Source organism: Haematobia irritans, chromosome 3, assembly GCF_050003625.1.
Source record: "Haematobia irritans isolate KBUSLIRL chromosome 3, ASM5000362v1, whole genome shotgun sequence".
NCBI lineage: Eukaryota > Metazoa > Arthropoda > Insecta > Diptera > Muscidae > Haematobia > Haematobia irritans.
Window position 1 is genome coordinate 130349933 of NC_134399.1, and position 17806 is coordinate 130367738.

The following is a 17806-nucleotide window of genomic DNA, read 5'->3' on the forward strand; positions in this document are numbered from 1 at the left end:
CATGGTCCGCGGTTCGATTCTCCGTCCAGGCGAAAGGTAAAATTTTAAAAATTTATAAAATCGTATAATTTCTTCTACATTGTTTGTATTACAGAAAAAGGCGCACTTCCTCGTGGAAGTGAGAAAGATGTGAGGGAAAATGCAATTAGCCAGAAAAGATTGTTTTTTGAATAATCCTTTTAGAAATTGTTTTTCCATCCTGGAAAATAGTAAACGTTTATCACAAACAGTATATACTTTTCTTCCAAATAAACTTCCTTACAGCGAAAAGCAAATTAGAAACGAAAGAATTATTTTTTTGCGTGCTTGCAAACTGTATGGTGCGTGGTTCGATTCTCCATTACGATTGCCACAGTTGGTAGAATTCTACCAAAAATGGTAGATTTTTTACTGTTTGGTAATAATAAGAATAATAGAGAATAATCTCGCATTAGCTACTTAGGCTATCAGCTAAATACTGTTTGGTAAATTGGTAGAATTCTTCATGTTTTGGTAGATTTTGCAAAATATACCTCTCCAAGTGAGATGTACATCAATCTTCTATAGAAATACAATTTTGACCAACTTATCAATAGAAATAAAACTTTGACAAAATTAAAAAAAATCATACATATTTATAGTAAGTTCAAACTAATTAGACATTTGTAAGAACAAATGGGGAAAGACCACATTTTCTTTAATGGCAACACTGGTTGGGAATCTCATACCTGTTTAAAAATGAGTGCTGGGTTTAGTTTTATTCTGAATGTCTATCGGTACGGATGTGTGTATTAATGTTAGTAAATGAAAAAATCGTGATTTAAATATAAAACTACGTATTGCTTATTGTAAATGGAAACAATTCTATTGACAATTTAATGACAATTAACGTGGTTCTAAGTGATTTATTATAATGAGTATTTGGTTTTTATTCACATTTGCATTATGGGCCATATTTTTACATTATCTATTGCCCAAGCTACGTGAATTTGTACGGCTAGTGAAATGGTCGAAAACACTACCTGGCCCAACAATTGGTGAATTCATTGAGAATGTTAAGAAAGGACGTAAGTTTTAAGTAACACAAAATGAGTAGATCACATAACCATTGAAGAACAAATTCTGATTCTATAATACATGAATCAATGGTATCGATAAAAGTTATTATAATTTCATATACTAGCATGCCATTCTCGTACCTTGATAGGCTTCTTCTAATCATGATCATAATAACAAGAGATTATTTTGGCTAAAAGCCTATTGTTAACATTCAATTGATTTGGCTTCCATTTGAAAGCAAAGTAATTCTTTCGCTATAGGTAGATAAGGGTAACGTATCGTATTTCTAATAGTTTTGGAAAGGGAATGAAATGCATTTTTTTCAATTTCAATGATTCCTCAAGCTCACAAATACATTTGCAGATGAAAATCCGTTTTTCAATATCCGTTTTTATTATCGGGTAGAGGAGTAAAAGATCTCTCTTTCACAGTAGAGATGGAAAAATTAAAACAATTGTATTAAATTTGTTATATTCCACATGCAGAAAGTAAATGGTAGAACTTTTAACGTTTGGTTGATTGGTGCACGCAGAGAAGGAATATGATCACCTCAAACATGTTTCAAGAGCAAAATGTTATTTTTGTATGGTGACCATGTAACATGTTTGTCACTAAAATGTTATTTTGTCGTCAAATATAACCTGCTTGCCGAAATCAGATACATGATTTCCGAGAAAATAACATGGTTGCGAAAACCATGTTACATGGTCACCACCCAAAAAGAACATTTTTCTCTTAAAACATGTTTGAGGTGACCATATTCCTTCTCTGGGTGTGGAATTCTTCACGTTTTGGTAGATTTAGCATAATATTCCTCTCCAAATACTTTATACATTTTCTATAGAAATAAAATCTTGGCACATTTTCATATAGGAATATAATTTTGACAAAATTTTCTATAGAAAAGAAGTTTCGACGAAATTTTCTATTGAAATAAAATTTTAACAAAATTTTCTATATAAATAAAAATTAACACAACATTTTCTATAGAAATAATATTTTGAGAAAATTTTCTATAGAAATAAAATCTTGACAAAATTTTCTAAATTTGAATTTTTGACGACATTTTTTATAGAAATAAAATTTTGACAAAAAATCTGCAGAAGTAAAATTTTTGAAAAAATTTGATAAAATATTGTGAAAAAAATTTTCTATAGAAATAAAATTGTTCGTTTTGTTTTTTTATTGTTGGTTTGTACTTCAATCATATTTGTTGTTTTGATCTCAGCTGTAAAACCATTGTGTGACTAAACTACACGAGTAGCTTAACCAACAGAGGAAATTAATGTCAGTCAAATTTATTTGGGCAAAGCCCTATAGACAGCAAGATGGTTGGATGGAAGCACTTTTCGGAATTACCACATTCCTCATCAGTATCCTTTACTTGCAGCAAAACTATTAACCAATTATCAGAATAAATTCAGGCAGTTCACTAAACCCAAAGTGGACCACACATGAACCCTCCGAAAAAAGGTTTATGATAGCCGGCTTATGACGAAATAAATTCATACAAACATTTCTCTTTTCCTTTGCCACCATCAAATCATATAGGACTTTGCCCAAATAAATTTGACAAACATTATTTTCCTCTGTTCGTTAAGCTACTCTTGTAGTGTAGTCAACACAATCGTTTTAAAGCTGAGATCAAAACAAGAAATAAAATTTTGACAAAATTTTCTATGGAAATAAATTTTGACAAAATGTTCTATAGAAATAGAAATTAAGACAAAATGTTCTATTGAAATAAAATTAAGAAAAAATTTTCTTAAGATATAAAATTTTGACAAAATTTTCTATAGAAATAAAATTTTAACAAGACTTTCTAAAGAAATAAAATTTTCTATAGAAATAAAACTTTACAAAATATTCTATAGAAATAAAAGAAAAATACAAAATTTTCTTAAGAAATAAAATTTTGACCAAATTTTCTGTAGTAATATTTTGAGAAAATTTTCTATGGAAATAAAATTATGACAAAATTTTCTACAGAAATAAAATTTTGATAAAATTTTCTATAGAAATAAAATCAAGACAAAATTTTCTTAAGAAATAAAGTTTTGACAAAATTTTCTTAACAAATAAAATTTTGACCAAATTTTCTGTAATAATATTTTAACCAAATTTTCTGTAATAAAATTTTGACGAAATTTTCTATAGAAATAAAATTTTGACAAAATTTTCTACAGAAGAAAAATTTTTGAAAAATTTTGACAAAATATTGTAAAAAAATTTGTTACAACATTTTAATATACGAATAAAATATTGGCAAAATTTTCTATAGAAATAAAATTTTGACAAAATTTTCTATAGAAATAGAAATTAAGACAAAATTTTCTATAGAAATAGAAACTAAGACAAAATTTTCTTAAGATATAAAATTTTGACAAAATTTTCTATAGAAATAAAATTTTAACAAGACTTTCTAAAGAAATAAAATTTTCTATAGAAATAAAACTTTACAAAATATTCTATAGAAATAAAAGAAAAATACAAAATTTTCTTAAGAAATAAAATTTTGACCAAATTTTCTGTAGTAATATTTTGAGAAAATTTTCTATGGAAATAAAATTATGACAAAATTTTCTACAGAAATAAAATTTTGATAAAATTTTCTATAGAAATAAAATCAAGACAAAATTTTCTTAAGAAATAAAGTTTTGACAAAATTTTCTTAACAAATAAAATTTTGACCAAATTTTCTGTAATAATATTTTAACCAAATTTTCTGTAATAAAATTTTGACGAAATTTTCTATAGAAATAAAATTTTGACAAAATTTTCTACAGAAGAAAAATTTTTGAAAAATTTTGACAAAATATTGTAAAAAAATTTGTTACAACATTTTAATATACGAATAAAATATTGGCAAAATTTTCTATAGAAATAAAATTTTGACAAAATTTTCTATAGAAATAGAAATTAAGACAAAATTTTCTATAGAAATAGAAACTAAGACAAAATTTTCTTAAGATATAAAATTTTGACAAAATTTTCTATAGAAATAAAATTTTAACAAGACTTTATAAAGAAATAAAATTTTCTATAGAAATAAAATAAAATAAATAAATAAAAATTTTCTGTAATAATAGTTTAACAAAATTTACTATAGAAATAAAATTTTGACAAGACTTTCTATTGAAATAAAATTAAGACAACATTTTCTTAAGAAATAAAGTTTTGACAAGACTTTCTAAAAGAAATAAAATTTTCACCAAATTCTCTAAAGTAATAATATTTTCACAAAGCTTACTATATGAATAAAATTTTGACAAAATTTTCTATAGAAATAAAACTTTGGCAAAATTTTCTATAGAAATAAAATTAAGACAAAATTTTCTTAAGAAATAAAGTTTTGACAAAATTTTCTTAAGAAATAAAATTTTGACCAAATTTTCTGTAATAATATTTTGACAACATTTTCTATAGAAATAAAATTTTGACGAAATTTTCTATAAAAATAAAATTTTAACAAACTTTTCTACAGAAGTAGAATTTTTGAAAAATTTGGCTAAATATTGTGAAAAATTTTTTATAACATTTTACTATAGAAATAAAATTTTGGCACAATTTTCTATAGAAATAACAATTATTTTTTCTATAAAAATAAAATTTTAACAAACTTTTCTACAGAAGTAGAATTTTTGAAAAAATTGGCTAAATATTGTGAAAAAAAATTTTACAACATTTTACTATAGAAATAAAATTTTGGCACAATTTTCTATAGAAATAAAAATTAAGACAAAATTTTCTTTGGAAATAAAAATTAAGACAAATTTTTCTATTAAAATAAAATTAAGACAAAATTTTCTTAAGAAATAAAATTTTGACAAAATTTTCTATAGAAATAAAATTTTAACAAGACTTTTTGAAGAAATAAAATTTTGACAAAATGTTCTATTGAAATAAAATTTTGGCAAAATTTTCTTTAGAAATTAAATTTTGACAAAATTTTCTATAGAAATAAAATTTTGATAAAATTCTCTAAAGTAACAATATTTTGATAAAATTTACTACAGAAATAAAATGTTGACGAAATTTTCTATAGAAATAAAATGTTGCCAAAACTTTCTAAAGAACTAAAATTTTGTCAAAATTTTCTATAGAAATGAAAGATACAGATTTTCTATAAAAATAAAATTTTGACAAAATTTTCTATAGAAATAAAATTTTAAAAAATTTTCTTTAGAAGTAAAATTTTGACAACATTTTCTATACAAATGAAAGACCAACATTTTCTATAAAAAAAAATTTTTGACAAAATTTTACATAGAAATAAAATTATGACAAAATTTTTCTACAGAAATAAAACTTTTACAAAATTTTCTATAGAAACAAAAATTCGACAAAATTGTCTATAATAATAAAATTTTGGCAACATTTTTTTTATAGAAATAAAATTTTGATAAAATTTTCTATAGAAATAAAATGTTGACACAAATTTCCTCTAGAAATAAAATGTTGACAAAATTTCCTCTAGAAATAAAATTTTGACAATATTTTCAAGAGAAATAAAATTAAAACAAAATTTTGACAAAACTTTCTAAAGAAATAAAATTTTGAAAAAAATGTCTGTAGAAATAAATTTTATGTAAATTTTCTATAGAAATAAAATTTTGACAAAATTTTCAAAATTTTCTTTTTATTTTGAAAATTTTTCTGTAGAATAGAAAATTTTCAAAGTTTTTCTGTAGAAAAGAAAATTTTGAAAAATTTTGTGTAGAAAAGAAAACTTTCTTAAGAAATACATTAAACAAAATACAATTTTGACTACATTTTCCATATAGTCAATTTTAACACAAAACAAAAAACCTAAGAAACTTTTTTCATTTTTTATTTGTTTGTTAGATTGGCAACCGCCAGCTAGATCAGAGTGTGGTGTAACACTATAAGTTTACACCAACTCAGAAGTTTGTTTTTCAAAACTAAAACATTTAAAATTTTCGGCAGTAGTACTTAAGTTTGTACAATTTAAATGCAAAAAGTTCACTTTTTGGTTCTCTTTAGTACAATTGAAAATTTTGCCCACATAGGGGCAGAGAAGGAATATTGTCGCCCACACATTATTCTCTTGGAAAAAGTATGATGTTATGATAAAGATCCTATAATCTTGAATTTGTCAAACAATTACTGTTTTTGTCAAACAATTACTGTTTTCAAACAATTACTGTATTTTATACCTTCTTTACTTTTCTAGAAATACTCGCTTGGCTTAAGGAACTTCACTATAAACATGGATCCACATTTCGTATGTGGATGGGTAAAGATCTTATGATCTTCTTTAGTGATCCTGAAGATGTTAAACAATTACTGAGTAATAATAATCTTATTCACAAATCGAAAAACTATGACAGTCTTGGTCCATGGTTGGGCAAAGGTCTTCTAACAAGCAGTGGTGAACAATGGCACAGAAGAAGAAAGTTGCTGACACCAGCTTTCCATTTTCGTATATTGAGTGAATTTAAAGAACCCATGGAAGAGAATTGCAAAATCCTAGTTCATTGTCTGGAGGAGAAAGCCAATGGTGAAGAATTCGATATATATCCTTATATAACACTATTTGCTCTGGATGCCATATGTGAGACGGCAATGGGTATTAAGAAAAATGCTCAAATGCAAAGTGATTCGGATTATGTGAAGGCAGTACAGGCGTAAGTAAAATTTTGTTATTTATTCTCACTAAAAATATAACCAGAAATATTAGAATTAAACAAGTAAATACGCTGAAAGATCGTCCAGGCCGAATGAAGCCTGCCCCATGGTTTGTATACAAAGTTCTACTAACGGCTGTGATCCAAAATGAAATTATTTCGCTTGTGGTATACCACCGATGGCAAGGTTTATTAAACTTTCTTGACATTGTCTACTAAATTGTATACACAAAGAAAATTTCATTAAAATTGAGCCAACGAAAATTCTACATTGATATAACGAAACATTTTCAATAATACAATGAAAATATTCGTTAATAGTATGAAACGTTACGTTAATTAACAGAAAATTCGTTATAATAACGAAAATGTTCGTTGTATTAACGAGTTTGTTTCATTGGCTCACTTTTAATGACACATTTCGTTAATATAACGAAACTTTTTCTACCAGTGTATGTTAGTCTATACGGAGTTAAATAAAAAAGGTCGATTAAATATAGAGGACTCTATAAATAATTATGAACCGATATGAACTAATGTTTGCATGGTAATTAGAGGCCCAAATTTTATCCGGATCAGGTGAAATTTGTTTCTTCTTCGAGGAATTCGAATGAATTTTTCTCTTCCACGATGTTTTGAAGGTCATATCTGGGGATCGGTGTATTCCATATATGCTATATATAATTATGGACCAATTTGGTTGTAAGAGGGCGTAAACTAATATCACGTGCCGAATTTCAACCAGATCAGATGAAATTTGGCTTCGTAAGGCAAATGTGGGGATCGTTTTATATGGATGCTATATATACCATAATAATGGACCGATATGGATCAATTTTGGCAAGGTTGTTAGAAGGCGTATACTTACATCAGGTACCGAATTTTAACCGGACCGAATAAAACGTACTCCTCCATGAGGAGGTGACATCTGGGGATCGATTTATATGGAAGCTATATATACCCTACGGGAAATGTATCAAACCCAGGACCGGTACAGGACTAGTCCCTGGTGTGTATGGACCAGTCCTAGTTCTGGTCAATACGTATGAAAAGGACCGGTCACTTTAACATGGGTTTGTCATTGACGAGGTAAATGTACACTTTAGGATACATCTTGGACTCGTTACTAAGGACACGTCCTGGGACCTTAGTAGTAGCACTCCGTAGACTGGTACTCATGAACCAGTTTCGGACAAACTCGTAGGAATCTGTTTAAGTTTGGTTATCCGAATCGCACCAGAAATGAAAAACTTTTGAAATATGTTCAACAATATGTTATTCTGGTAATTCTACTTCACTAAATGTGTAAATCCAATAAGATTTTTATTTGCACCAATTTCCCGTAGGGTAATTATGGACTGATATCGAACAAGTTTTGCATAGTTGTTAGAGACCATATACCAACAGCACGAGCCAAATTTTAGCCGGATTGGATGAAATTTGGTTCCGCAAACAAATATGTACCTAAATGCGTTCCGATATGGCCAATGTAACTTAGGGTGATTTCAACATACAGTTGGTAGGACACCGCTAGATTGCCTCAGTATTTCACCACCCAGCAAAAAAATTTGGAAGTTCTTCTAAATCCACAACTTTGAAAGCACTTCCACAAATCTCCTCCCAAGGTTAGGTTAGCTTAGGTTAGGTGGCAGCCCGATGTATCGGCTCACTGAGACTACTCAGTCCACTGTGATACCACATTGATGAACTTCTCTCTTATCACGGAGTGCTGCCCGATTCCATGTTAAGCTCAATGACAAGGGACCTCCTTTTTATAGCCGTGTCCGAACGGCGTTCCCCATTGCAGTGAAACCACTTAGAGAAGCTCCTCCCAAAGATGTTCTTTATTTCAACTACACAGTAAGTTCTTTTAAATATATTTTTTATAACTCGATTTTTTCTTACTTTAATGGGTAATTTTTTTTATTATTATTTTTTTTTTTTTTATTATTAGTTAACTTAGAATTACAAATTTTAAGCTAACATGAAGAGAGCTATAGCTACAAAGGCCTTAAGCTCGTAACTACAATAACAGTGTTAGATCTTAACTTTAATAGCGTTAAATGTACATATATTTATTTTTTGTTCTTACTCTATTTAAATTGCTAAATAGATAATACAATTTGGTTTAAATATATCTATACAAATTTGTATTTTTAAGGAAATTAATAATGTTCCGTTTATTATCGTTAGATGGGTTAGAAAGGAACAATATTGGATCTTTTCCATCAAAAAATGTATTCCTGGCTGCTCTAGTGTCATTACATTGATAGAATATGTGTTGAAGGCTCATGATATCGACGTGTGGGCAATTGCATGAAGGTAGATCAGTGATTTTCAATAGATGGCCATGTGTGATTAATGTATGACCAAGTCTCAATCTTATTATTTTTATGAGATCTTTTCTATTAAATTCATTGAGATGTGGACTTGCATAGTTATTTATTGTTAGTTTGTTGGGATTTACGTTTCTATACCAGTTACTTGATTTCTCCAGTGCATTGTCAGAGTTTATATGCGATTTTGTGATATATTTCAGTATATCTCTTGTGTTATAGTTCGCAGAGGTTACTAATGGAGATTTAAGGGCATTTTTCGCAGTCATGTCTGCAAATTCATTTCCGCTTATATTACAGTGACCTGGGGTCCATATAACGACAATATTTGGGTGTCTATGGATCAACACATTTCTGATATAAGAGCTATAGTAGTCTCTGTTGGAGATTTTGGCTATCATTTTAATTGTAGAGAGTGAATCGGAACAAATAGCATATTTACCTCTTTTATTAGATACAAATTTGATAGCCTCAAAGACTGCCGTAAGTTCGCCTGTAAAAATGGAGCTATAAGGTGGAAGAATAGAAGTTTTTATGATGCTATCTCCTTGTACAATGCTATAGGACACGTTGTCTGAAGATTTGGATGCATCTGTATAAATAAAATTATATGTTGCCAACCTATCGCAAATTTCTTTATGTAAAACTTGGAATTGTATCGGGTTGTGGTGACGTTTATCAAGTAGGCTAAGAGAAGTATCGATGCAATCTTGATTGAAAGCCCATGGAGGATATTTCTTATGATTGGATGCTATAGGAGGAAGTTTTATAGGTATATTAAGGTTGTTACATTCCTGTAACATCTTAGAAATAATAGAGGGATATCTGGGTATTCTCTTTAATTTGGTAATCTGTCGAGTTAATTTTTGAATTGGGTCATTAGAGTCTCTGAGAAGTGTACGTGATAATTTGGTTAATGCTATTTTAAGTTGAGTCTGTATAGATGGTATATTCGCCTCGATGTAAAGGTTATTTAGGGGTGTTGTGCGAAACGCTCCTAAACATTGTCTCAAAGCTGAATTCAGAATACTTTGTATCTTGCCGAGTTTGGATTGAGGACAAAAACCGTAAAAAGGTAACGTATATCGTATCCTTGATATTATCAATGCATTAGTAATATATATTAACGATGATGTGTCACAATTGAACTTCTTGCTCGCTAAACATTTCACTATGTTTAATGGTTGATGGAGGGAATTATAAAGTTTTTTGATATGAGAGTCCCATTTATATCTTCCGTCAATATAAAGGCCAAGTATTCTCAGGTTCTTGGATTCTTTAAGTTGAAAGTTCGAAGATTGAATTGTACATTTGCATGATTTCTTGCGACATATATGAAGAAATTTACATTTCGTGGCAGAAAGAGTTGCTCCAGATGTGTTACACCAGCTTTCAATTTGTTGGAATGTATCATCTAGGTTTATACAGGGATTTCTCCTCATGTTTGATCTAACGATTAGATTAAAATCGTCTGCGAAGGCAGTGAAATCGATTTCTTTAATCGAGTTTAATATTTTGCATAACTTATCATATGCAATCAAAAATAATACCACAGATAATGGAGATCCTTGGGGAATTCCATTATGAATGGGATATTATGAATGGGATATTATTATTATTGAATTCAAATGTATTTAATACAGAAACATTGTGCCTCAGCGCCAACTATGGCTTTAAAGAGGCTGATAAGTTGGTTTAAACCATAATGATTTTCCTTATATTAATACATATAAAAAAGATAAATGTACATTATATAATAAAAGCATAAAAAATACAATGAAGAGCTAAAAAAAAAAATTATGTAAGAAGTGCTTCCACGTTATTTATCAAATAATCTTTTGCTTTTGTTTTAAATGTTGATATATTTGTGATATCTCTCAGGCTTGACGGCAACTGATTGTATTCCATAGGTCCATTAAAGCTTATTTTCTGTTTGGTCAACTCTAAACGACATCTAGAAAAAATTAATTGATTTGCTTGTCTAGTTATTCTACCCGTTTGTGATAAATTATCACTAAATTTTACAGAATGGGGACTAATACCGTGCAAGCTTTTGAAAACATACATCAAAAGGCGATGTTTATAAATTCCTTGTACAGGGAGAACAGTCAATTGTGTGAAATCTAGAATGTAAATTGAATACTATTTTCAAGGCCTTATTTTGAATTGCCTGTAATGATTTGATTGCCGCACTTTTCCTAGCGCAATAAATTATCGGAAGATATGTTAAGTGGGAATGAATCAGCGATTGATACAACAACATCTTCGATCTTTGATCAAGTTTCTGTCTGAACTTGTGCAGAACACCAATCCCTGATGACAGTTTCGATTTTAATAAGTCCATGTGACCTTCCCATTGCAAGTTACTGCTCAAATTCATTCCTAAATATGTAACACTGTCCGACTCCAAAATAAAATTCCCATCCACATACACCCCCATCTTCTCATTATCCCCAGCAATCTGAGGCCTAAATCTTATGAACTTTGTCTTATTCGAATTAAGAACTAACTTATTTACTTTCAAGAAGTCTGATAAAATCGCTGCATCCCATTCAATTTTAGCCCTTAAAGCCTCCACATAGTTGTAGTGATACAAAAGGCAAATGTCGTCCGCGAACATATACAACTCTCCGTTTAATTCCAAATTCTGTAAATCATTTATAAAAATTTTAAACAATAAGGGGCCTATAATGCTTCCTTGTGGAACTCCACTTAATACCTCAAGTTGAGCGCTGCTACATTCTCCTATGTGGACATATTGCTTCCTCCCTCTCAGATAGTCTCTTAAAAGTTCGATAGCTCCCTGGGAAACCCCATAGTACTGTAATTTCTCTATTAAAATGCAATGATCGACCAAATCGAACGCTTTCGATAAATCAAAGAAAACACCAGCTGCCCCTCTGTAACCACTATCAAGTCCTCTACAAATATAATCAACAACATTTACCAGTGCCTCCTCAGTTCCTACCCTTTTTCTAAACCCATATTGCCTGCAGTATATAAGTTTATGTTTCTCAAGGTGAGCTGTCATTTGGTCGAACATTAACTTTTCAAATATTTTTCCCACACTGGAGAGAAGCGATATAGGCCGATAGTTTTCAACTTTATTGGAATTAACTTTTTTTGGTACCGGTACAATTTTGTGTAACTTAAGAATATCAGGAAACTTCGACTCGTCGATCATATTGTTGTAAATCATTGCGAGTGCTTCTGCCGTAATGGACTTACGTAGTTGCAACATTCTAGAATTAATATTGTCAAAACTACAGCTCTTATTGGCTTGTAATGTATCGAGTATTCTCTCAACAGTATGAGGTTCAGTAGGTTCAAAATTAAAACACATATTAGATGGGAGTATAAGAGTACCATATATATTCATATCAACAGCGTTATAAGACATTTCACATCGTAAATTGTTCACCGATTCAAAAAAGTATCTATTATACACTTCAGCTTTTTCAGCATCTGAAGTGAAAACATTACCATGACAGTCAACTATTTCTCTAGGAGTACGTATACCTTTACCAATCTGATCATTTAAAAATTTCCAAGTCCTCCATGGGTCACCCTTATATCTCTCGATGTTAACACTAAAATAGTCACTCATTAAACGTTTGCTGCAAATTTTAATCGTCTTGCTAATTCTACGAAGATTATCATTGAAACTCTCATTTCTATTACGCTTTCTCTTACGTTTCAGAAGTTTGTTCTTGTAATTTATCAATGATGCCAGTTTTTCTGTCATCCATGGACAAATTTTGCGCCGAATATCTAAATTCTCGGTTGTCGAAACGGTGCAATTCAATGCACCCGATAAGACGTTTGCACTGGTAATTGCAACTATCTGATGAGGACAATATCAGGTTATTATCAAGATAAAGTGCCAACTTATTGTAATTAATTGTTACCTTCTTTAGGGCTGTATATTGATGACTGCTGAGGGAGTATTGAAGTAAGCAATATATAATGTTGAGGTCTGATAAAGAACTGGAAATAGAGTTTATCTGCATGCCTACCTCAAAATTAGCAAAAACCCAATCAATGCAAGATCTACTTTCAGGCCTAGTAACTAGTGCGTGACAAGGTGTAAAACTAAATTGAGTAAGCAAATTTTTCAAAAGACTGCTATCTCTCCCATCGACAAGTAAGTTTATATTAAAATCTCCGACGATCACGCATGGTGAATTACCTATTCTTAGCAGCAATGATTCTAAATTAGTTGAAAATGAGTCTACCATACATTTTTGAGACCTGTACAATGATAATATGACCAGTGGTTTATTAGAGATTTTAAACATGGGTAAACTAATACATACTACATCCAAATAGTTCCCACTTTGAACCGTATGAATATTGTATATAAGGCTTTGACTTATAAACATTGACGTTCCACCATAACTGTCCCCCCTGCAACAATGGACAACCTCGTAACCGTCAATGGAACATAAACAAACACATTTTTTATCAAACCAAGTTTCCTGGACGGCAATAATATGTGGCATAACTGAAAACTTGCATATTTCATATTTAAAACGATTAAATTTTTCAATGGAGGAAACACTTCTCGCATTTATTGATAATATATTAAAAGATAATGAATTTTCACAATCAATAAATTTATTAAAGAGATCTATATTTGAAAAATATTTGTTATTCATATTGAAAATAATAGAATCTATTATATATAAAAATAAGAGAATAATAATTCAAATAATATAATTGTTAATTGAGCCTCTAGATTACAATTCATCTTCTTCATCATGAGTATCATTTTCAGACATATTAGTAGCATCTGGAGCATTATGACCATCCGCTCCTCCAGCCGATTTTCGTAGCAGCTTGTCAACATCATCTTTTGATTTTACCACAATTTGTTTTGATTCCGCATTTCGTTTAACAAAAATATTGCCAGATCTAATATACACGAAATTGAATCCTACAGCCTTTAGTGATTTGGCATAGTTTAGAAGTTCCATGGATTCTTTAGATAAAAAGTCATTTATAAAAATATTTCTAAGTCCATCAATCTCCTTCAATTTTGATTTTCCTTCCATAAAACTAACTTTACTTCTTTTGGTTGTAAATTTAACTACAATTGACTTATTATTGTTCTTTTTAGAACGATTCAAGAAGTAAGCATCTTCAACTTCATTTGCAGACAAAGCAGTACCAGTTTTTTTTGCCACATCTACCACTACATCAATTGCTTTTCTTTGCTCATCACTTGTAATACCATTTATTACACAGTCTTTTTGCACTCTGAAGTCATTTAGCAATTTGACAGTAGATTTTAACGATTTAACTTCTTCACGTAAATAATCGTTTTCTTTTTTCAGTTGTTTAAGATCTTTTGTGTTCTTTGCTACGCCCTTTAAAATAGAATCGTACTGCGATGACATAAAACGCATTGACTCTCTGATCTCATCCAGCTGATTCAGTTTTGTTTTTATTTCTAACATGTCATTTGCATTCACTGTGACACTCTCTTTCGGATTACAGAGATGACACGTATATTCAATTGTTGGATTGTTTACTAGTTTATCATATTCCTTTTGTCGTCTGGCTTCCAACAGGGTTACCAATAATATTATTGTTTCAATTAGATTAAAAACATAGTACGAATTAAAAAAATAGGACAAATGATTCAAATTTTGTCGAAAAAAATTGCTAAATCCATTCCAGCAAAATTGCGAATTTTTGAAAATATTTGAGGTCAAACGTTTCAGACAAACATTAGAATGCATAAAAAATCATAAAAAATATTTATTTGGCAAAATATCATAACATTTTTTAATTAACATCCAAAACATTGAATTCAGATCACACTCTAGAAAGTGATTCAAATTCAGTGCAACAGCTGTTGAAATGGTGGACATCCGGCCTATGATATGCCCATGTTAAATTCATTGTTTCTGCGCCAAACTTGCACCACTTCTGGATCCAAAAATAACATTTTCACTACCTTTTTGTCTATTGTATTTTAGGACCATAAAGAGGTGTGCCTAAAATGGTGAGAATCGGTCCATATTTTGGTATAGCCCCCATATAGCCCGATTTCCCGATTTTACTTCTTGGGCTTCTAGAATCCCAAGTTTTTATCCAATTTGCCTGAAATTGGAAATCTAGAGGTATTTTCGGGCCATAAAGAGATGTGCCGAAAATGGTGAGTATATGTTTTTACCCCAATTTTCCGGAAATTGTGTCGGTAAAGTTTTTGATATAGCTCCCTTATAAACCGGCCCTCCGATTTGGTGTCTAGATTCTAGAACTACAATTAGATGTGCTGAATAGACAGATCTCCCGATTTAACTCCTAGGATTTCTAGAAAGTGTGGTTTTATCCGATTTGCCACAAATTGAAAATATACATGCATTTTAAACACACAAAAAGTGTATATGATTTAGTTTTTATCGGTTGGTAAGGTACAGAAGGTGCACTGATCATGAAATTTGCTTGAAACTGAATGTAAAATTTCCAGATTTTACATTTGCACACTTACAAGAGAAATTTATGATTTCTCTAAAACTCAAACAAAAAATGGTTCTTATAAATCCAGAATCTGATCTAGTGTTCATAGGTAAAATCTTTACATTTCGCGAAGCGTACTGGTTGAGCTGATTGGCTTGGGAAATTTTTAAAGGAAACTATTATGTTTGATGCATGGTGGTGGGTATTCAAGATTCGGCCCGGCCGAACTTACTACTGTATACACTTGTTTTGTATAATATTGTCGTACATTTGTAAGTTTTATCTTTATACTAAAGAAATATTTCTTTTAATATTGATTACAGAATTTGTCGCATTCTTCATAAGAAGTCTTTCTCCTTTTGGCAAAGAAATAATATATTCTTCAAATACACCGAGGCGGGGCGCCAGCGTGATGCTTGTCTGAAAATTCTACATAATGAAACAAATCGCGTCATACAATTGAGACGGAAAATGTTGGAAGATTCCAAAATAACCAATATGAATGATGCAGAAAAATCCTACGATAGTATTGGAAGTAAAAGACGTCTGGCATTTTTGGATATATTACTCATATCGCAATTGGAAGGTGTTCCCCTTACTGATCGCGAAATAAGAGAAGAAGTTGATACGTTTATGTTTGAAGGTCATGATACAACAAGTTCAGCGATAGGATTTGCTATCTACCTACTGTCGCAAAATGCTGAGGAACAACAGCAAGCATATGAGGAAGCAATAGCCTTGGAGGGCCGCGAAAAAGAATCAATGCCTTATCTGGAAGCTGTTATTAAAGAGACTCTACGTTTATATCCTTCAGTTCCGGCCTTTGCTCGAGCTGTTATGGAAGATCTGCCAGTGGGCAAATTGGTGATACCCAAAGGTGCCACAATTTCGTTACTCGTTCATATGACCCATCGTGATGAGAAATACTATCCGAATCCGGAGAAATTTGATCCTCAAAGATTTCTACAAAAAGATAAGGAATTGCATCCATTTAGTTTTGCGGCATTTAGTGCGGGACCGCGAAATTGTATAGGTAAGGGGATTTATTTCATAAGAATTTTTGTTAAGATTTTATCGAAATTTTTTATTATTATTTTAGGTCAAAAATTTGCCATGCTTGAGTTGAAATGTTCTTTATCTTACCTTTTGCGTAATTTTGAATTCCTTCCTGTGAAAGGTTTCGAACCAAACCCCTTGGCTGAGTTGGTTATGAAAAGTGAAAATGGTATTAGAATACGCATGAAGCGACGTAATTAAAACCAAAATTATATATGCAAAAATTGATTTTGTATTTTTTTAATAAACAAGAAAAAAAATAAATATATTTTTTAGGATTTATTTTAATGAATATAATAAACACCCATATTAATTTAAATATGAAAGCATTGCAGCGTTACCAGGAATCTTTCGTTTCCTAAATTCCCCAATTTAAACCGAAATTACTGTTGTAGAAAAAATATACAAAATTTAGGCTCACTGATATTCAAAATTACCAACTAGAATATGGTATAAAAAACAGATTTTGCGCCAAGTTGTATAATCCAAAACAACAATTGAAAAGGTTTTCTTTCTTTAAATTATATTTTTAAAGAAATTTAAAAAATTAAAAAAGGGTCTCTAAAAGATCGTTGAGTGGTTTATACTCGTATAGGTTATATTCCTATAAATGTTCGGTTTACATCACTCGGTCCGGTAATACATTACAATAAAAAGTTTTTGTGTTTACTTTTAAGAGATAGCATGGACAATATAGTGATAAAAAACGATGGATAAAAACCAATGAAAAAACCCGCGAACCGGTTTATCTTCTCACACCGGTATTCGATTTCCGAGAAATTCCCATTTTCGGTGGATAGGTAGAACCGGTGTTTTCAAAGCCTCAACTACCGGCTTTCGGTTTTTATATTTCCATAGTAAAATTTCCAAGTTATTCCCAAATACATTTGGGTATTTTAATAAACTGCAATGAAAAGACCCAATAGGAGCAACGTTAAATTAACAAAAAATGTGTCTTTTAAAAAAAACTTTTAAAAAATTATCGAATTAGTTTTTGCGTTGGTTTTTTGTGACAATAAAATTTGGTTCTACTTTAAAAATGATGTGATATTTTGAAAACCGGTTATGCCGGATATTTGTTTCAAAGAACACCAAATCCCCAATTCAAAAATTTCGTCATCATTCACGAATCGAATTTCTAGAAACCCTAGGAGTTAAATTGAGAGATCGGTCTAAGGGGGGCTATTCCATAAAGATGGAGGGATACTCACAGTATTCAGCACATCTTATTGTAGTTATAAGGGGACTATATCAAAAACT

The 17806-nt window shown here is 30.3% G+C and overlaps 1 protein-coding gene across 1 annotated transcript; it reads left to right on the forward strand.

The window, feature by feature from the left end:
• The first annotated feature begins 753 nt into the window (after nucleotides 1–753).
• LOC142228933 (putative cytochrome P450 4s3) lies at nucleotides 754–16810 on the forward strand. Its single transcript, XM_075299453.1, has 4 exons — nucleotides 754–1046; nucleotides 6233–6686; nucleotides 15814–16523; nucleotides 16590–16810. The coding sequence occupies exons 1-4, from the start codon at nucleotides 893–895 to the stop codon at nucleotides 16745–16747; spliced, it is 1476 nt and encodes a 491-aa protein (XP_075155568.1). The 5' UTR covers nucleotides 754–892; the 3' UTR covers nucleotides 16748–16810.
• Nucleotides 16811–17806: the final 996 nt, after the last annotated feature.

What these genes read in the sequence shown, in the direction of transcription:
- LOC142228933 (XM_075299453.1), top strand. Translation starts at nt 893, where the DNA reads ATGAGTATTTGGTTTTTATTCACATTTGCATTATGGGCCATATTTTTA. An exon ending in TGAGAATGTTAAGAAAGGAC is followed by an intron (nt 1,047 to 6,232) that starts GTAAGTTTTAAG and finishes TTACTTTTCTAG; the next exon opens with AAATACTCGCTTGGCTTAAG. An exon ending in GGGACCGCGAAATTGTATAG is followed by an intron (nt 16,524 to 16,589) that starts GTAAGGGGATTT and finishes TTATTATTTTAG; the next exon opens with GTCAAAAATTTGCCATGCTT.